This window comes from Erinaceus europaeus, chromosome 3 (genome assembly GCF_950295315.1).
Source record: "Erinaceus europaeus chromosome 3, mEriEur2.1, whole genome shotgun sequence".
Taxonomy (NCBI): Eukaryota; Metazoa; Chordata; class Mammalia; order Eulipotyphla; family Erinaceidae; genus Erinaceus; species Erinaceus europaeus.
In genome coordinates this window covers 14,498,315-14,518,102 of record NC_080164.1, presented here as the reverse complement: position 1 = coordinate 14,518,102, position 19,788 = coordinate 14,498,315, and the positions used below count along the sequence as shown (strand labels likewise).

General features: G+C 49.7%; 2 protein-coding genes across 3 annotated transcripts; both read left to right on the top strand.

Moving 5' to 3' along the window:
- Positions 1-196: 196 nt before the first annotated feature.
- TP53I3 (tumor protein p53 inducible protein 3) lies at positions 197-11,614 on the top strand. Of its 2 annotated transcripts, XM_007516763.3 has the most exons (6): positions 197-530; positions 640-791; positions 4,516-4,783; positions 6,530-6,742; positions 8,402-8,598; positions 11,096-11,614. In XM_007516763.3, exons 2-6 carry the CDS (start codon positions 654-656, stop codon positions 11,276-11,278), a joined length of 999 nt encoding a protein of 332 aa, XP_007516825.1. In that variant the 5' UTR covers positions 197-530; positions 640-653; the 3' UTR covers positions 11,279-11,614. The 2 variants fall into 2 exon arrangements, with proteins under 2 accessions (XP_007516825.1, XP_060042637.1); XM_060186654.1 differs by having other exon boundaries at positions 197-791.
- Positions 11,615-12,644: 1,030 nt separating this feature from the next.
- Positions 12,645-19,570, top strand: SF3B6 (splicing factor 3b subunit 6). The gene is made up of 4 exons (XM_007516764.3): positions 12,645-12,893; positions 13,896-14,014; positions 18,917-19,055; positions 19,196-19,570. The coding sequence occupies exons 1-4, from the start codon at positions 12,864-12,866 to the stop codon at positions 19,283-19,285; spliced, it is 378 nt and encodes a 125-aa protein (XP_007516826.1). The 5' UTR covers positions 12,645-12,863; the 3' UTR covers positions 19,286-19,570.
- Positions 19,571-19,788: the final 218 nt, after the last annotated feature.

Here is a 19,788-nt window from a genome sequence, read left to right as displayed (position 1 = left end):
GGCACTAAAGGTCGGGGATTCAATCCCCAGTACCACCATAAACCAGAGCTGAGCAGTGCTCTGATAATAATATTAATTATTATTATTTTTTTAAAGGCGGGGCCAGGCAGTGGTGCACCTGGTGACGTGCACACATTACAACGCACAAGGACTGGGGTTCAAAGGCCCCAGTCCCCTCCTGCAGGGGTGAAGCTTCACAAGCAGTGGATCAGGTCTGCAGGTGTCTCTGTCTTTCTCTCACCCCTACCCTCTCAGTTTCTGGCAGTCTCTATTCAGTAAGTAAAGAGAGTAAATAAATAAATGCATAAATGAATAAATACATGGGTGTGGGCAGTGGACCCCTCCTTCCTCGCATTTCCCACATTTCCTCTGTTCCAGAGGAAAGGGCGTGGATGGGGTGGGAGTGCTCAGGCGTCAGCCCCACCCCGGCGGCGGGGCGCAGAGTCCGGCACCTGCTGAGCCCGCAGGTTGGGGCCCGAGCAGCCAGCACCCAGCAGCCAGCACCCAGCAGCCAGCACCGCAGCGAGCAGGTGACCCCGCGCCGTGTGGCCGGGGCCGGAGGTGGGTGGGTGCCGGCCCACTCAGCCCAGCCCTCGCCAGGGGGCGCTCGAACCCCGGACTCCCCTGTGCTTTCGCCAGTGTCCCCAGACAGCATGCTGGCCGTGCACTTTGACCAGCCCGGGGGCCCTGAAGTCCTCTGCCTCAAGGAGGTGGCCAGGCCGAGCCCAGCAGACGGGGAGGTCCTGCTGGAGGTGGCGGCCAGCGCCCTGAACCGGGCGGACCTGATCCAGGTAGGGGCTGCGGAGGGGTCGGGGCAGGCGGGGCTCCAGCCTGTGCACCTCCCGGGACGCTGGAAGGAAGGGCTGGGCGCCACCTGCCACAGTGAAAATGCAGAGCTGTCTCCAGAGCGGGCTCCAGCGTGTCGCCCCATCCGCTCTAGAAGGGGAAAAGACGCTAAGTATTGACTTATGGCGGGGGAGATAGCATCATGGTTATGCAAAGAGACTCTCCAGCCAGAGGCTCCAAAGTCCCAGGTTCAGTCCCCCGCACCACCATAAGCCAGAGCTGAGCAGTGCTCTGGTGAAAAATCATTAGTTAATTAATTAGCTAAGTAAAATAAATATTTGAAATATTTACTTATTTATTGGGTAGAGACAGAAATCAAGAGGGAAGGGAGAGAGACAAACAGCACTGCCACACCACTCACGAAGCCTTGAAATAGAAAAGAAAAAGTGGGGGGGGGGGGTTGTGCAGTAGCGCAGCGGGTTAAGCGCAAGGGCCGGTGTAAGGATCCCGGTTCGAGCCCCCAGATCCCCACCTGCAGGGAGTCGCCTCGCAAGCGGTGAAGCAGGTCCGCAGGTGTCTTTCTCTCTGTCTTCGCTCCTCTCTTGACTGCTCTCTGTCCTATCAACAACAACAGCTTAACAACTACAGCAAGCGCAACAAGGGCAATAAAATGGGGAAAATGGCCTCCAGGAGCAGTGGATTCATAGTGCAGGCACTGAGCCCCAGCGATAGCCGTGGAGGCAAAAAAAAAAAAAAAAAAAAGAAGGAATATTAAGGCAAAGAAAATGGGGCTGGTTGGTGGCGCACCTGGTTGAGCACACACACTATCCTGTAGGGGGTAGGGGGGAAGCTTTCCAAGTGGTGAAGCAGGGCTGCAGGTGTCTCTCTGTCTCTCTCCCCCCTCTCTCTTTTTAATTTTATTTATTTTTTCCCTTTTGTTGCCCTGATTGTTATTATTATTGTCATTGTTGGATAGGACAGAGAGAAATGGAGAGAGGAGGGGAAGACAGAGAGGGGGGAGAGAAAGACAGACACCTGCAGACCTGCTTCACCACTTGTGAAACGACTCCCCTGCAGTTGGGGAGTGGGGGACTCGAACCGGGATCCTGATGCAGGTCCATGCGCTTTCAGCCATGTGTTCTTAACCCACTGTGCCACCGGCCAGCTCCTGACTCCCTGTCACCCCCTTCCCTCTCGATTTCTGGCTGTCTCTATCCAATAAATAAATAAGGGTAATTAGTTAAAAAAAAAAAAAGTTAACTAACCGGACTCCTGTAGAAGGCCAAAATGTTCGGAAGAGAAGCCCCAGACCCACCTGACCAGATAACACAAGGTCTTGAAGATCTCCCTTACCTGACTGGTAAATCTTATCCTGACAGGCCATAAAACTTCTAAATCCCGCCCATCTCATTTCCAGCTTATGGTGGTGACCAATGGGGGAGGGGTGCATGACCACAATGTTATCTACCCCCATTCTGACCCCAGCCTCTTTAAAGTGATGTTCCTATAAATCCTAAAGGGTGTGGGGGGGGGATGAGCACTCAGTTTACTAAGTGCACATAGTACCAAGAGCAAGGACCTGTGCAAAGGATCCCACTTTGAGCCCCCGGCTCCCCACCTGCAGGGAGGTTGCTTCACAAGCTATGAAGCAGGTCTGCAGGTGTCTGTGTTTCTCGTTCCCTCTCTATCTCCCCCTTCTCTCTCATTTTTTCTCTATCCTATACTATCAAAATAAAAAATAAAAAAGCAGGGGTAGATAACAATGGTTATGCAAAGACACTCTCATGCCTGAGGCTCCAAAGTCCCAGGTTCAATCCCCCTTACCACTATAAGCCAGAACTGAGCACTACTCTGGTAAAGAAAAAGAAAAGAAAAGAAACCTAGAAAAAATGGCCATCAGGAGCAGTGGGTTGGGGACTGAGGGTTTGAACCCAGGTCCTTGTACACTGGGAAACTCTTTTATTGAAGGAATGAGCACCATTGACATTACTTGATTTATTTTTCAGGCTACCCAGACCTCCTTTGTATTCTTCCCTGAAACTGAGAGTCAGAGCAATAGTACTTTGAGGCCACATCCTCGGGAGAGTTGTCATGTGGACTGAGGTCTCAGTGGCTCCAAAGTTTGAACTTCTGTTTTATTACTTGGTACCTTATGCCTTTTCCTCCCTCATCTGGAGCACTAAGTCACCCAGCTGCATTGGTTGGGCTAATAGAGAAATGTGCACCAGAGTCAGTCACCTGGGATGATTTTCTTCAAAATAAACAGGACCTGGGGCCCAGGCAAGTGTGCTTCGAAAATGCCCTCCCGTGGTGAGTACAGTGCCTCTGGTCTAAGACCTTTGGTCGGAGTGTGGAGCCTGGTGCTGACACATGGGCACTCCTGGTCCTGCTTTGCTCCTGGTCCTGCTACCTATTTATTTTGCAACTTAGGACAAGAAGGTATTTCCGGGTGGGAGAGAGAGCATACGGGTGTGCAAAGACACTCATGCCTGAGGCTCCAAAGTCCCAGGTTCTATCTCCCACACCACCAGAAGCCAGAGCTGAGCAGTGCTTGGGTAAAAAAAAAATAAAATCATTATTAACACAACATGCAGGGAATGAACCAAGGGTCTCATGCCTCAACAATCAAGCAGCCCCGGTTCAACCTTTCTATTCTATATCCAGACACAGAGAGAGAGAGAGAAGGAGACACAAAGGGAGCGACTAACACATGCCTTCACCATCCATAGAGCCCACCCCACCCCATGCTCTCCATGGTTTTGGTGATCAAATGCAGGGTGGCCCGCACGGTATGGTGTGTGCTCTGTAGACTGAGCTCTCTCTAGACTCAGCCTTGGTCCTTGGTTTTCCTGACCCACAAAACAAGACCTTATAGTGAATTTTCAGTCATAAAAAAGAGCCAGTAGGGAGTCAGGCGGTGGCGCAGCAGGTTAAGCACAGGTGGCGCAAAGCACAAGGACAGGTGTAAGGATCCTGGTTTGAGCCTCCGGCTCCCCACCTGCGGGGGGGAGTCACTTCACAGGCGGTGAAGCAGGTCTGCAGATGTCTGTCTTTCTCTCCCCCTCTCTGTCTTCCCCTCTGCTCTCCATTTCTCTCTGTCCTATCCAACAATGACGACATCAATAACAACAACAATAATAACTACAACAATAAAAAAAACAAGGGCAACAAAAAGGTAATAAGTAAATAAATATTTTTTAAAAAGAGCTAGTGAGCAAGAGAAAGAGAGATATGCACTATTTTTAGTTGAGGGTCAAGGATGGTGAGACATTTTTTTTTTATTATTCCCTTTTGTTGCCCTTGTTGTTGTATTGTTGTAGTTATTATTGTTGTTGTTATTGATGTCATTGTTGTTGGATAGGACTGAGAGAAATGGAGAGAGGAGGGGAAGACAGAGAGGGGAGAGAAAGATAGACACCTGCAGACCTGCTTCATGGCCTGTGAAGCTACTCCCCTGCAGGCGGGGAGCCGGGGGCTCGAACTGGAATCCTTACGTTAGTCCTTGTGCTTTGTGTCATGTGCTCTTAACCAAGAGACTTTTTTTTTTTTTTTTTTTTTACCGAAGCACTGCTCAACTCAACTCTGGCTTATGGTGGTTTTGTGGATTGAACCTGGGACCTTGGAGCCTCGGGCACGAAAGGTTTTTTGCATCACCATTATGCTGACTCCCTAGCCCTGTGACAGACTTCTGCTTGGGCTCCTCACTTAGTGCAATCTCTCTCTCTGCAGAGACAGGGCCAGTATGCCCCACCCCCAGGAGCCAGCAACATTTTGGGACTCGAGGCCTCTGGACACGTGGCAGAGCTGGGGCCCGGCTGCCGAGGACCCTGGAAGATTGGGGACCCCGCCATGGCTCTGCTGCCCGGTGGGGGCCAGGCCCAGTATGTCACCGTCCCCGAAGGGCTCCTCATGCCTGTGCCTGAGGGCCTGACTCTGACTGAAGCTGCGGCCATCCCAGAGGCCTGGCTAACCGCCTTCCAGCTGCTGCATCTCCTGGGTGAGCCCCCCCAATACTAACTCAGCTTCTTGACTCAGCCATCTCAATACCCCGCAGCCCACAGGGCAGCTCTGGCCTAAGATACACCCGGCCCCAGTCCCTCAGCCTGCTACACCCTCAGTGCTGTCAGGTCTTCACCCCACAGTGGTGATGGCTGGACACTGATGCCGGAGGTCCGGTAGTTGTCCCAGCTTCTCTCTGGGAGTCCTGGTGCAGAAGAAGGGGCCAGTCTATCAGCCCAAGCCCACCGAGGTCAGCCAAGACTTCTCATGAGGGAACGTATGGGGATCTGGCCCCAGCCTGGAGGGTAGCGCAGTGCAGCCCAGAAGAGTGGCCAAATCCCAAGTAGAAGCTGCTGGTGGGCAGGGCTTGGCAGGGGGAGAGAAGGACTTGAAGGACGTGTCAAGTTGTGGTGGACAGAGACGTGCTCAGATGACTCCCGCTGCCAAGGTGGGGCTGGGACTAGGTCACGGCGGTCTTGAGTGGCAGGCTATCTAAACTACAAGTTTAAACTGACATTTTGAGGAGAAAGGGGTGTAATGGAAACTGTTTTTGTTTAAAGCAGGGCCTTGCACCTGCACGAGACTCGCCACTGAACAGCCTCCCCAGGCCAACCTGTTCAGCTTTTGTCTTTTAGAGGAAAGAGAGTGAGATGGGGGGAAAGGGGGAGAAGGAACAGTCAAACACTGCTCCACCTCGCCAGAGCTCCCAAGGCTATCCCTGGTCTTTCCATGTGGTACCAGGACTTGAACCCAGGACCTTATACATAAGATACGTGTTCTACCTGGGCAGGTCCTTCCCACCCATCAAAGCACCATTTTAGGAGGAGCCTGGTGTCATGTGGTCACTGGACCACTGAGACCATTTGAAGGCCAGTTTTAGAATGAACAGGGACTAAGTGTCAGGGTGACACTGGCAGTGGTGGCCATTCTTGTTTATCTGGGTCCAGATCAGAGGTGCACATTTTGGGCTTTTCTTTTTTATATAAATACTTTTATTTATTTATTTATTATTGGATAGAGACAGAGAAATTGAGAGGGGTGATGGAGACAAAGAGGGAGAGAGACACCTACAGCCCTGCTTCACCACTCGTGAAGCTTTGCCCTCGCAGGTGGGGACCAGGGGCTTAACCCTGGTTCCTTGCGCACTGCAATGTGAGTGCTTAACCAGGTGCGCCACCGCCTGGCCCCTGAGGTGCACATTCTGGAATGTCACAGGTCAGACAGGGATCATGGATCCAGCTCCTAATAACTGTATCAAAGAGTGGTCTCCCACTTTGACCAGAGGTCATAAGAAAAAGAAAAAAAAGAACAGTTATGTTTTCTGAAGACAGCAAGAGCTTGATAGCAAGGCTTAATAGTAGACCCAGGGGTGGAACTGGGGCCCCCGCCCAGTATCCTACGGTGGAAGATGACAGGTCGGTGGAGGGTGGTCTGCTGACATCTACCATGGGGAGACAGGAAACTGTACAAACATGACAAGTCAACATTTCCTCAATAAAGTGATCTAGGAAGGAAGGGAGGGTGGAAGGAAGGAAGGAAGGAAGGGAGGGTGGAAGGAAGGAAGGAAGGGAGGGAGGGTGGAAGGAAGGAAGGAAGGAAGGAAGGAAGGCAGGCAGGCAGGCAGGCAGGCAGGCAGGCAAAGAAGGGAGCGATCAGACATTTGGTGGTGCCAGGGTCCCAGAGGTCGTGGTAGGGCAGGCCTTTGCAGCAGTAAAGAAGATGGTTTCTGTCCTTTCTGTCCCAGGAAACGTTCAGGCTGGAGAAACTGTGCTCATCCACGCAGGGTTAAGTGGTGTGGGCACAGCGGCCATCCAGCTCGCCCGCGTGGCGGGAGCCATTCCTCTGGTCACCGCTGGCTCCCAGCACAAGCTTCAGATGGCAGGACAACTCGGGGCAGCCGCTGGCTTCAATTACAGAGAAGAGGATTTTTCTGAAGCAGCACTGAAATTCACCAAAGGTAAACAACAGCCTTCTGCCGCTTGCCAGGAGTTTCAGAGATGATGGCGAGCCAGTCCTCTGGATGGGTTTTGCCTCTGCTAAAAATACACACCAGTAGGGGAGTTGGGCGGTAGCGCGGCAGGTTAAGCGCACGTAGCGCATGGCACAAGCACTAGTATGAGGATCCCGGTTCGAGCCCCCGGCTCCCCACCTGCAGGGAAATCCCTTCACAGGCAGTGAAGCAGGTCTGCAGGTGTCTTTCTTTCTCTCCCCCTCTCTGTCTTCCCCTCCTCTCTCCATTTCTCTCTATCCTATTCAACAATGACAACAATAACACAACAATAAAACAAGGGCAACAGAAAGGAAATAAATTAAAAAATATATACACCAGCTGCCCTGGCCAATTCTAGAACCCTGGTGTGTGACAGTGAAGACTGACAGTATTTAGGAAGAGGATGGCTACTGTGTGCATACTGTAAGTGGTGTGACTCGCACAGTTTTATTTATTTATTTTTTTAAAGAGTTTATTTATGAGCAATATAGGAAGAGAGAGAGAAAGAACCAGACATCACTCTGGCACATGTGCTGCCGGGGATTGAACTCGGAACCTCACGCCTGAGAATCCAGTACTTTATCCACTGAGCCACCTCCCGAACCACCACACAGTTTTATTTTTAAAGATTTTATTTTATTCATTAATGAGAATGATGGGGGAGAGAAAGAGAACCAGGTATCACTCTGATATCACATGATATCACATGTGCTGCGGGAGACCAAATTTGGGGCCTCACTCTTGAGTCCAGCACTATGTTACATCCACTGTGTTACATCCTGGACCGCCACTTGGGTTTTAGAAACTGGGTAATCAATTTTTTTTTTTTCTTCAGAGATCAGGGGAGATATCAGACTGTGCTTTTGCTGTTTCTTTCTTGTCGTAGCCAGGGGCCATACAAGACTGACTGTAACTATTTGCACATGTGCACTAGAGTTCAGTATTTCATTAACTCCATTTACAGCTATCTTCCTATTTTCTTTTATTATTATTTTAAAATATTTATTTATTTTCCCTTTTCTTGTTGCCCTTGTTGTTTATCGTTTTGTCGTTATTATTGATGTCTTGTTGTTGGATAGGACAGAGAGAAATGGAGAGAGGAGGGAAGACAGAGGGGGAGAGAAAGACAGACACCTGCAGACCTGCTTCACCGCCTGTGAAGCGACTCCCCTGCAGGTGGTGAGCTGGGGGCTCGAACTGGGATCCTTATGCCGGTCCTTGCTCTTTGCACCACGTGCGCTTAACCCGCTGCGCCACCGCCCGACTCCCAGGTTTTTATTTTCTATACTCTATTTATTGGATAGAGACAGAGAAATCAAGAGGGAAGGGGAAGATAAAGAGGAAGAGTGTCAAAGACACCTGCAGCCCTGCTTCACTGCTTCCTGTGTGGGAAAACCTAGGGCTTGAACTGGGGCCCTTGTGCACAGTAACGTGTGCTCAACCAGCTGGACCACCACTTGGCTCCTTACAGCCATGTTTCATGGGTGATGGTTCCAGTTCCAACCTGGACACTCAGCACTTGCTCCTGCTTCTTTATATGCCCGTGTTTATCTATCCGTAACTACGCCCAACAAGCAACAAGCTCTCTGTCTCACTGGCATTCCAAATCTGTGCTCCATGTGGAAGGTGCTGGCGTCAACGTGATTCTCGACTGCATAGGCGGATCCTACTGGGAGAAGAACGTCAACTGCCTGGCGCTCGATGGCCGCTGGGTGCTCTACGGCTTGATGGGAGGAGCTGAAGTCAGCGGGCCTCTGTTTTCCAAGTTACTTTTTAAACGAGGAAGTCTGATCACCAGTCTGCTGCGATCTAGGGACCAAAAAGTGAGTGCTGGGTGACAAAAAAATGTAATTTTTTTTTTTTTTGATTCCAGGGTTATCACTGGGGCTCCGTGCCTGCACCACAAATCCACTCCTAGAGGCCATTTTTTCCCTTTGTTGCCCTTGTTGTTTATCAGTGTTGTTGTTACTATTATTGTCGTTGTTGGATAGGACAGAGAGAAATGGAGAGGAAGGGAAGACAGAGAGGGGGAGAGAAAGAGAGACACCTGCAGACCTGCTTCACCGCTTGTGAAGCGACTCCCCTGTAGATGGGGAGCCGGGGGTTCGAACTGGGATCCTTACACTTGTCCTTGCACTTTGTACCACGTGCGCTTAACCCGCTGCGCTACCACCCGGCCCCCAAGAAAATGTAATTTAACTACTATTCAAAAAGGGAGTCGTTTCTATAACCTCAGGGAGATTTCTCACTTCTCAAATTCAGATGCTAGCAGGAAGATAGCTCGGCAGTAATTACAGGCCTTGCCTGTGTGTGGTTCAAGGTTCAATAACTGACACTGTGTGATGTTAGCGCTAAGTGGTGCTCTGGTCTTTTCATTAAACTGAATAAATAAATCTTAAGTTAGGGAGCCTATATGGAAATCTGCCTCCACATGGACAAATACAGGTAACCCCAATTCACAAAACTAATTCAAATTGGTCGGGAGACACCAACATCTTGGGAAGAGGCGAGTGAAACTTTACAGATGGTGGCGCTGGCAGAGGTGTGCAGTGGTAGAGCACAGAATTTGCAGGTATGGGGTCTGAGTTTGATTCCTGGTACCACAGTCTGATGCTCTGGTTCTCTCTCAGAAAGCAATAAATCTTTTTATTATTTTTTTAAAAAAAAGATGAAAGTTGAAAAACACACTTCAGGGGCTGAGTCGTGGTGTATCTAGTAAAGTGTACATATTACAATACACAAGGACCTGGGTTCAAGTCCCTCTGTCTTCCTCCAGGAGTGGTGAAGCAGTGCTGTGGGTGTTTCCCTCTCTAGCTCTTCCTCCCTCACAATTTCTATCTCTGTCCAATATCTAAAATTAATTTTTTGTTAAATTTTTTTAATTCTGTTTATTTATTTATTCCCTTTTGTTGCCCTTGTTGTTTTATTGTTGTAGTTACTATTGTTGTTGATGCCATCATTGTTGGATAAGACAGAGACAAATGGAGAGAGGACTGGACCTTGTGCTTTCTGCCACCTGCGCTTAACCCGCTGTGCTACCGCCCGACTCCCAATTTTTTTTTTTTTTAACTTAGAAAACGCTTCCTATGGGGAAGGTTGGAGATACCTCAGCCAGAAAAGCACAAACCACGATGTTTGAGCCAGGTTTGAGTTCTGGCCCTACACGGGCCACTAAACTCCTATGCTTTGCCACATATCCAGATATTTGTTTGAACTTTCTCTCTCTCTCTCTCTCTTTTTTTTTTTTTTTGCCTCCAGGGTTATTGCTGGGCTCAGTACCTGCACCATGAATCCACCGCTCCTGAAGGCCATTTTCTCCCCTTTTGTTGCCCTTGTTGTTGTAGCCTTGTTGTGGTTATTATTGTTGTTGTTGATGTCGTTCGTTGTTGGATAGGACAGAGAGAAATGGAGAGAGGAGGGGAAGACAGAGAGGAGGAGAAAGACAGACACCTGCAGACCTGCTTCACCGCCTGTGAAGCGACTCCCCTGCAGGTGGGGAGCCGGGGGCTCGAACCGGGATCTTTACACCGGTCCTTGCGCTTTGCACCACCTGCGCTACTACCCAACCCCCTGAACTTTCTCTCTTATTCTTTTTAAAGTTCAGAATATTTTTTTATCTTTATTTTCTTTATTAGATAGACAGCCAGAAATCGAGAGGGAAGGGGGAGAGATAGACAGACACCTGCAGCCCTGCTTCACCACTCGTGAAGCTTTCCCCTTGCAGGTGGGGATCAGGGACTGGAACCTGGGTCCTTGCGCATTGTAACATGAGCGCTCAACCAGATGTGCCACCAACTGGCCCCTGAATGGACCTACTGGAAATATTTCTCCCAATAGTTCCAAGATTGTACTTTCAAAAGCAGAACCCAACTCTGTGCTAAGATAGCCTCTTAGGTAAGACAGATGAGTAAGCCACCGCCTTCAACAGGCTGTATGCTCCTGAAATCCCTGTGGCATTCTGGCAGGAGGTGGCTTTGGGGATATTTCCCAATGTGGGTTCACCCGTGCTGGGCCCCAGCACAGCTTCAGCATCCCTTTGGAACTGAACCTCTATAAGGACTGCTTGTGGCTGCCTCCTGTGTGAAGCCTTTACATAAAATGTCTTTTGACTTTTTGACTTTTGTCAGTGACTCTGGGATTTCACTCCAGGCTGCAGTTTATCTGGTACCAAACAGAGGTTACACAAAGGTCACAACTTGTACCTCCCGCTGGTGGTGAAAGGGTCAGCTCCCCTTGTATTCACATTCAGATATGTACACATCTGAGAGAGCAGAAAGCAAGGCCTCCTCCTGGCTGACAGTTTCCTTTTCTTTATCTTAGTACAAGCAAGTCCTGGTGAAGGCTTTCAGGGAGCAAATCCTGCCCCTCTTCTCCGCGGAGGGCTCCAAACGTCTCCTGCCCGTTGTGGACAGGATCTTCCCCGTCACTGAGATCCAAGAGGCCCACGTGTACATGGAGACCAACAAGAACGTAGGCAAAATCGTCCTGGAGCTGCCCCGGTGAAGGAGGAGGGCTGCAGCAGGGCCCACGGCTACCTCGCACCTTCCCATTCACAGCAAGTCACTCCAGGCCTGCCTGTAACACAAACCTGACCAAACCCTGGTTCGTCAACTGGATTCCTGCAGAGCCCACCTGAAGAAATACAAGAGGGGCCGGGTGGTGGCGCACCTGGTTGAGTGCACACGTTACAGTGTTCAAGGACCTGGGTTCGAGCCCCTGGTCCCCACCTGCAAGGGGAATGCTCTGCAAGTGGTGAAGCAATGCTGCAGGTGTCTGTCTCTCCTCTCTTTCACCCTCTTCCCTCTAGATTTCTGGCTGTTTCTATTCAATAAATAAAGATTAAAAAAAAAAAAAAGAACAAGTAAGCCTTAAAAAAAGAAGAAGAAAGAAAGAAATGAAGGCCGGGACCTGGCGGTGGTGCACTCGGTAAAGCGCCATGTGCAGGGATCTGGTTCAAGCCCCCGTCGCCAGAGGGGAAGCTTCATGAACACTGAAGCCCGGCTGCAGGTCTCTCCCTCCCTCCTTTCCCGCCTCTCAATAGTTGTCTCTGCCAACAAAAGGAAAAAAAATAAGGAAATAGGGGGTTGGGCGGTGGCGCAGCGGGTTAAGCGCATGTGGCGCAAAGCACAAGGACCGGCGTGAGGATCCCGGTTCGAGCCCCCGGCTCCCCGCCTGCAGGGGAGTCGCTTCGCAGGCGAGTCGCTTCACAGGCGGTGAAGCAGGTCTGCAGGTGTCTGTCTTTCCCTCCCTCTCTCTGTCTTCCCTTCCTCTCTCCATTTCTCTCTGTCCTATCCAACAACAATAATGACAACCACAACAACGATACAACAAGGGCAACAAAAGGGGGGGGTATGGCCTCCAGGGGCAGTGGATTCGTGGTGCAGGCACCGAGCCCCAGCAATAACCCTGAAGGCAAATAAATAAATAAGGAAATAGAGAGTGGACTGAAGTGCAGGTGTGCTCACTGGAGGTCCCATTATGGATGAGAGTTTCGCTGCGGGGAGTCAAGGGGTGACCCGATCTGGTGATGCCAAGTTCACGGGCAGCGCCACGGCCAGGTCATCACGCAAGAAGGAAGCCCGCACACCCCGCTAAACGGGGCGCGCCAGCCCTGGAAGCCGCAGTTAGCCACGCGCGTGCGCCCTGCAGACCAGGAAGGCCCCACGCCTGGCCGCGCCCCCTTACTTACCTGGGCTCACTCCCACCTGGATCCAGACCCTCAGGCCCCGCCCCTCCCAAGCAACTTCCGGTTTAGGGCCCTCCCAGCCGGAACTCCTCCTTCGTTTCGCGTTCAGACCCCGCCCCTTCCTGTCTGGCGCACAGACGCGTCTGGGTCCGCCCCTTTCAAGCCTCCGGCCTCATTTTTCTCTCGGGTTCTTTTTTGCTCCGGAGTCTTTACAAGAAGGGACGTTACGTCATCACGTCTCGGCGGTGAGACGGCAACTTTCCGGGGTGTCACAGCAACTTCCGGCCGGGGCTGAGTGTACATGTCTCGCTGGCTTTCGTGTGGCGCTTTCCCCTGAGCAAGTCCCGGAGGTGCCCGGGGGCATTCCAGTGCTCGCGGCGGTAAACTCACCAGCCCGCCAAGATGGCGATGCAAGCGGCCAAGAGGGCGAACGTGAGTATCGGGGCCGTCTTGCCGGGGGAGGCCCGGGGGAGGCTGCTGCTCTTCCTGGGCGGCGCGGGTCGGGGTGTTCTCGCCCCTCGTGGTGCCCAGGGAAGGGGACACCCGGGCTGTACCGGCCTGTCCGCGGACTTGCGCCCTGCTCGGCCCTGGGGACGTGCTGCGTGAGCCCCACCTGCGCCCCCACACCCGGCGGGAGTCCTGGCCGCGACCGTGCGGACCCCGAGCTGCTCCCGGACCCCGGCGGCGGGAGCCTGGATGAGTGTCGGGTAAACAGGGCGCCGGTTCCCTGAGCCTGCAGCTCGGGGATTCTCCATCAGCGTCTTCCCCCTACGATATATTTTTTTTATTTGTTTATTTCTTTATTCCCGTTTGTTGCCCTTGTTGTATTGTAGTTGTTGTTGTTATTGATGTCATTGTTATTGGATCAGACAGAGAGAAATGGAGAGAGGAGGGGAAGACAGAGAGAGAGGGGGAGAGAAAGACAGACACCTGCAGACCTGCTTCACCGCCTGGGAAGCGACTCCCCTGCAGGTGGGGAGAGCCGGGGGCTCGAACCGGGATCCTTACGGCCATCCTTGCCTTTTTTCTTTCACTTTGTAATCCTAATGTCTAGCTTGTTGTAGCTATAAAGAAGATGCTCGAGAAATATTTGTGGGGCTAGGCGGTATAGTTGATTAAAAAAATAAAATTTTAAAAAAGAAAGAAATACTTATTAACTGAATGACAAGAAATTGAAATTAGTACTTCGTGTAGTGGTCACATAAACATCAGTCTGGCGTGTAGGATGCCAGGGGTCAAACTTGACCTCAGGCTGGAGAGTGCCAGCACTTCACTCTCAGTCATGATTCTGCTCAATTCTGGCATGTGGTGGTGCTGGGGATTGAACCTGGGAGTTCACAGCCTATTTGTCATTTTAAAAGTTATATATCACTGACAGCTTGTAAAAACAGTAGTGCCTCCCATTAGAGTGACAATAAGTGTTTTTCATTCTAGATTCGACTTCCTCCTGAAGTAAATCGGATTTTGTATATAAGAAACCTGCCATACAAAATCACAGCTGAAGAAATGTATGACATTTTTGGAAAATATGGACCTATTCGTCAAATCAGAGTGTGAGTCTATTGAGATTACTGAAACATTGTTATGGGGAAAAAAAACAAAAACTGTTGGTCTCTATAATTTAGTGATGACTTGTAGCAGGATCACCACATGCATTCACAGAGGCTGCAGTGGCCCTGAGAGTCTAGACACTTCACAGGTTGAAATCAGAGGGGTGTTTTTTTTGTTTGTTTGTTTTTTCCTCCAGGGTTATAGCTGGGCTCGATGCCTGCACCATGAATCCACCACTCCTGGAGGCCATTTTTTTCCCCTTTTGTTGCCCTTTTTGTTGTAGCCTCGTTGTGATTATTATTATTATTGACATTGTTGATGTTGTTCGATGTTGGATAGGACAGAGAGAAATGGAGAGAGGAGGGGAAGACAGAGAAAGGGGGGGAGAAAGATAGACACCTGCAGACCTGCTTCACCGCCTGTGAAGCGACTCCCCTGCAGGTGGGGAGCCCGGGGCTTGAACCAGGATCCTTGCACTTCACACCACCTGCGCTTAACCCACTGCGCTACCGCCCGACTCCCTCAGAGTTTTTCTTGTAAGGGAAAAATGCCTGTTGGGACTCACGGTCCAGCTCACTGAGAGCCAAGGCTAATCAAGAAACAACGCGTGAGCAGGAACTGGCACGGGTCACTGACATAGCTACTGTTCTTATTGACTCATCTTCTCAACAGCTTTCACTGTCCGAGCTCAGAGCTCCTGAATAAATTAAGTAAATGGGTATAAAGACAGCGAGAAAATGTGTCTAACCACTGCTTTCTGCTGAAAAGCATAGAAAATAACTACAGGAATCCAAGTGTTTTGTTATTGCTTTGTCGTCATTGTACTTTCACCACTTAAGTCTTACTTTTTCCAGGTAGGAGGATAGAAGTGAGAGACCGAGAGCAAACCACCACAGCACCAAAGCTTCGGTAGTGCGGGGGCTGGGCTTCACCCCGAGTCATGTGCTCGGCAAAGCCCACTCTGCACGTGAGCTGTCTCGCCGCCCCACAAGAATTCACGTTGAAGTTCACGCTGGTGTGCCGGCGAGGTAGCGCACCTGGGTAGTGTCACCGCTTTGTGCACCACTCAGGGCGGAACCCCCCTTCGGCACGCTAGAGGAAGCTTGGCTACTGTGGTGCCTCTCCCTCTCTCCCTTTGTTTCTTTCTTTTTCAGAAATATGTCTTAATGAGAGAGAGAGAGAGAGAGTCATCCCGGTACCTGTGATGCCAGAGAGCAGACCTGGGACTTGATGCTTGAGAGAGCAGCACTTGGTCCATTGCTCCACCGGGCTACTGCCTCATTCTTTCTGTCTGAAAAAGCCCAGAGCAGTTAAGCCTCGGCAGTGAAGAAGATAAATTGAAATTCGTGCTCATAACCCTCGGTGGTATTAACTGAACAACTAGTAAATGCCTTTCTTGGGTAATAGATGCTTTCATTTGTGTCACCAGCACTAGAGCCTAGTGAGTGGGTGACGCACCTATTCTACAGAACCAAAGTGTCCTTCTAGCTCCACGTAAATACTCCGTGATAACGTCTCTCTCTTTCTCTCTCTTTGTAATAGAACTTACGAGCTTTACCATTGCTGTTTCAGCTTGGGGAGTGCAGTCACACCTAAGTCCCAGTCCAGTTGCTATCAACTTGACCTCCTCTGTCCATACCTCGCACTCCTTTGTTCTGTCTGAGAGTTAGTATGAGATCTGACTCTGAATTGAATCTCTACACAATACACTGCCACAGCTGTTGTCACCTTTAGTATGATGACCTAAGGAGCCATCTGAAAGGATTTCTAAGATTTTAATTTGTGTGTGTGTGTGTGTGTGTGTGTGTGTGTGTGTGTTTTACCAGAGTACTGATCAGCTCAGGCTTATGGTGGTGCAGGGGATTGAACCTGGGATTTCAGAGCTTCAGGCATGAGAGCCTCTTTGCATGACCGTTATGCTATCTACCCCCCCCCCCCAATTGACATTAGAATAGCTATTTCTTGATTCTTGGGGGCGGGGTGAACGGGAAGGGAGGCAGAGTGAGTGAAAGAGACCACAGCATCAAGTTTCCTTCAGTGTGTTGAGGACAAGGTTCCCCCTTTGGTCGTGCCCACTGTCCAAGGGAGCCACTCTGACAGCCCAAGAAAAATTTTATGACCTGAGCCCTTACCTTTTTTAAAAAAGATATTTATTTATTTCCTTTTGTTGCCCTTGTTTTTTTATTGTTGTAGTTATTACTGTTGTTATTGTTGTTGGATAGGACAGAGAGAAATGGAGAGAGATGGGGAACACGGAGACAGAAAGACAGACACCTGCAGACCTGCTTCACCACCTGTGAAGCGATTCTCCTGCAGCTGGGGAGCCAAGGGCTCGAACCGGGATCCTTAGGTCAGTCCTTGCGCTTTGCGCCACGTGCGCTTAACCTTCTGAGCTACCGCCCGACTCCCCCTGAGTCCTTACCTTTAAGAACCTTGTGATATCTTGAGAAGTCTCACCATTGTTACTTACATGGGGAGGAAAATGAGCTCAAATCTTTATTTTATAAAGACCTTAGACCTTTTCTACAGAAGAATATCCACAACGTTTTGCATATGGTTTCAGTGGGCATACTGACTGTTGGGTTAAGAAACTTGGCTCTAGGCAGGTAAGGATTGTGTCAAGATTTCCCCAATTTAGGGATCTGGAAACAGATTCTACTTTGGGTCTTGTCACTCACCATGTGACCTTACACAGGTTGCTGGCTTTTTATAGTCTGAGTGGCCACTGCCTGCCAACTTTTCATGGAAAAGCAGCACAATATATTTCTGGGCTAATTGTAAGATCACTGTCCCATACTAACTGGACACTAGGTAATCATGTAAAACTGGGCAAAATACTTAATTCCTCTGAGCTTCAGTTCTCATAAAAATAATCTTCCTGATCTCTTCCTGTCTTAAAGAATTCTGGTGACAGGGTCGGCTGGTGGCACACCTGGTTGAGCGCACATCTTAACAATGCACAAGGACTGGGGTTCAAGCTCTCAGTCCCCACCTGCAGGGGGAGAGCTTTGCAAGTGGTGAAGCAGGGCTGCAGGTGTCTCTCTGTCTCTCTCCCTCTCTATCACCCCCTTCTCTCTCGATTTCTGGCCGTCTCTGTCAAATAAGTAAAAATAATTTAAACAATAAGTAGAAAAGAATTCTGGTGAGGATGAAGCCACCATGCCCAGTGCTGCCCTAGCAGCTCCCTGGCCAGCAGTCTGCTGCCAGCCTCTGAGCTCCTCCAGGACCAGCACCGTAGACGCCTTCCAGCGTTTTGCTCTGGCTTGTCCCGATCTCCCCAGCCACACCCAGCTGTGTGATGCATGGCGTGCACATTATGTAAGACGGCAGCAGGGAGACGGCAGGCAGCCCCGGTGCCACCGGCAGTCAGAGCGAAGGAGTGACTCAGCCAGCAGGGCACACACACGGCTTGCGGGGAGTCCCAGACTCAGTCCCCAGAGTCACATCTGGAGTTGTGTTCTGGTCTCTCTTTAAAAAGTTTTAAGGGGGAGGATGAGATGCAATTTTCAATTTCTTTTTTTTTTTTTTTTTTTTTAGCAAGGTAAGATTACTATCTTGGCTCACATACTTATACTCTGGCGCGACCCAGTCGTGCATTCCTCAACATAACACCATCACCGGCTGGGAGATAGCTGAGTGGGCAAAGTGCTTGTCTTACTGTGCGGCAGGCCTGGGGTTCAGTCCCTGGCACCACATAGAAGCACCATGGACAGCACCCAGGGAGTGCCAGGGACAGTGACAGGGACTTTGTGCCCCTTTTCCTTTATGTCTCTGTCTTCTCCCAAAGTGTACTGAATGTTCGTCAGCACTGTTTAAGAAAATGTAACTCGGGAGTCAGGCAGTGGCGCAGCGGGTTAAGCGCACATGGCGCAAAGCACAAGGACCAGCGTAAGGATCCCGGTTCCAGCCCCTGGCTCCCCACCTGCAGGGGAGTTAAAAGTGATGAAGCAGGCCTGTAGGTGTCTGTCTTTCTCTCCCCCTCTCTGTCTTCCCCTCCTCTCTCCACTTCTCCCTGTCCTATCCAACAACAACGACATCAATAATAACTACAACAGGGGGTCGGCGGTAGCGCAGTGGGTTAAGCGCACGTGTAGCCAAGTGCAAGGAGCGGTGTAAGGATCCCAGTTCAAGCCCCTGGCTCCCCACCTGTAAGGGAGTTGCTTCACCTAGGGGAGTCACTTCACAGGCGGTTAAGCAGGTCTGCAGGTGTCTGTCTTTCTCTCCCCCTCTCTGTCTTCCCCGCCTCTCTCCATTTCTCTCTGTCCTATCCAACAACGATGACATCAACAGCAACAATAACTACAACAACAATGAAACAAGGGCAACAAAAGGGAAAATAAATAAAAATAAATAATAAAAATTTTGTGGTCCAGGAGGTGGTGCAATGGTAAAGCTTTGGACTCTCAAGCATGAGGTCCTGAGTTCGATCCCCGGCAGCACATGTGCCAGAGTGATGTCTGGTTCTTTCTTTCTCCTATCTTTCTCATAAATAAAATCTTTTTTAAAAAATTAAAAAAAAAATAACTACAACAGTAAAACAACACGGACAACAAAAGGGAATAAATAAATGTAAAAAAAAATTTTTTTTAAGTGGAGAGAAATAAAGACACTGAATCTTCTCAAGAAACAGAAGAAACTCCATTAGCTCTCTGCTTTGGAGGATGGCCATTACTGGCCAGAAAGGATGGTGGTTGGCTGTTTTCCTAGATCATTATAATCTCACATCTTGGTAAGAGTTCGTCTCCCACCTCAACCACTCTACAAACAAAATAGGTTCTATTTTATACATCTGGTAAACCTTACTCACTACTAAAAATTGCCAGGAAAGATTGCAAAGACAGTTTTGTTACTCAGCTATTAATGCTCAGGTAAGCGAGTATCTTAAGTCTGATTTGCTTGTGTAGGGGGAACACACCTGAAACTAGAGGAACAGCTTATGTGGTCTACGAAGACATCTTTGATGCCAAGAATGCTTGTGACCACTTGTCAGGATTCAATGTTTGTAACAGATACCTCGTGGTGTTGTACTACAACGCTAACAGGGTAAGTGCCGCCGGGGTGCCCACAGGATATCAGTGTAGAGCTTGGCCTAAGGGTGACTTCCTCTCTGACTAGCGGGACTGGGGAAATTCCTGGGTCTGTAGATTAGTAACTGTTGGATTTGGTGCTTGCCACACTTACAGGCATTTCAGAAGATGGACACAAAGAAGAAGGAAGAACAATTGAAGCTACTCAAGGAAAAATACGGCATCAACACAGACCCACCAAAGTGAGCGTGAGCGTCGTCTGTGTTTGCCCTTTGGACTAATGCCCATGAACCACCACCACTACCCATTCCTGTGTTTTCAGTCAATACTGAATATTGTGATTTCTTATTTGAGACTCAAAATAGCCCCCTTTGGGATGTATTAGAATATGTCACACTAGGTCTGTGGCCATACCACCCTGAACATGCCTGATCTCATCTGATCTTGGAAGCTAAGCAGGGCCGAGCCTGGTTAGTATTTGGATGGAAGACTATGTCACATTAATAAACTCATTGCCTTTTTTAAAAAACATGCCAGTGTTTTCTTGTGAATTCCCTCCTCCTGTTTGATACAAAGGGAAGAAAATCTGGCAGATGGGTCCAGGGGTGTAGTTGTGGTAGAATGTGTGATTGATAGATGATGCCACAGCTTTGCTCTCCAGCAAAAAATAAGAAGTTGAACCCTTTCAAGTATAGTCCGGGTAAATAGTTATGCCAAGACTCTCATGCCTGAAACTCCAAAGTCCTAGG

Bases quoted from the DNA above. Each gene is read 5' to 3' on its own strand.
- TP53I3 (XM_060186654.1), top strand. From the start codon at position 309: ATGAATAAATACATGGGTGTGGGCAGTGGACCCCTCCTTCCTCGCATT. The intron at 6,743-8,401 runs GTAAACAACAGC...TCCATGTGGAAG, and splicing joins AGCACTGAAATTCACCAAAG to GTGCTGGCGTCAACGTGATT. The intron at 8,599-11,095 runs GTGAGTGCTGGG...TCTTTATCTTAG, and splicing joins TGCGATCTAGGGACCAAAAA to TACAAGCAAGTCCTGGTGAA.
- SF3B6 (XM_007516764.3), top strand. From the start codon at position 12,864: ATGGCGATGCAAGCGGCCAAGAGGGCGAAC. The intron at 12,894-13,895 runs GTGAGTATCGGG...TTTTCATTCTAG, and splicing joins AAGCGGCCAAGAGGGCGAAC to ATTCGACTTCCTCCTGAAGT. The intron at 19,056-19,195 runs GTAAGTGCCGCC...CCACACTTACAG, and splicing joins TGTACTACAACGCTAACAGG to GCATTTCAGAAGATGGACAC.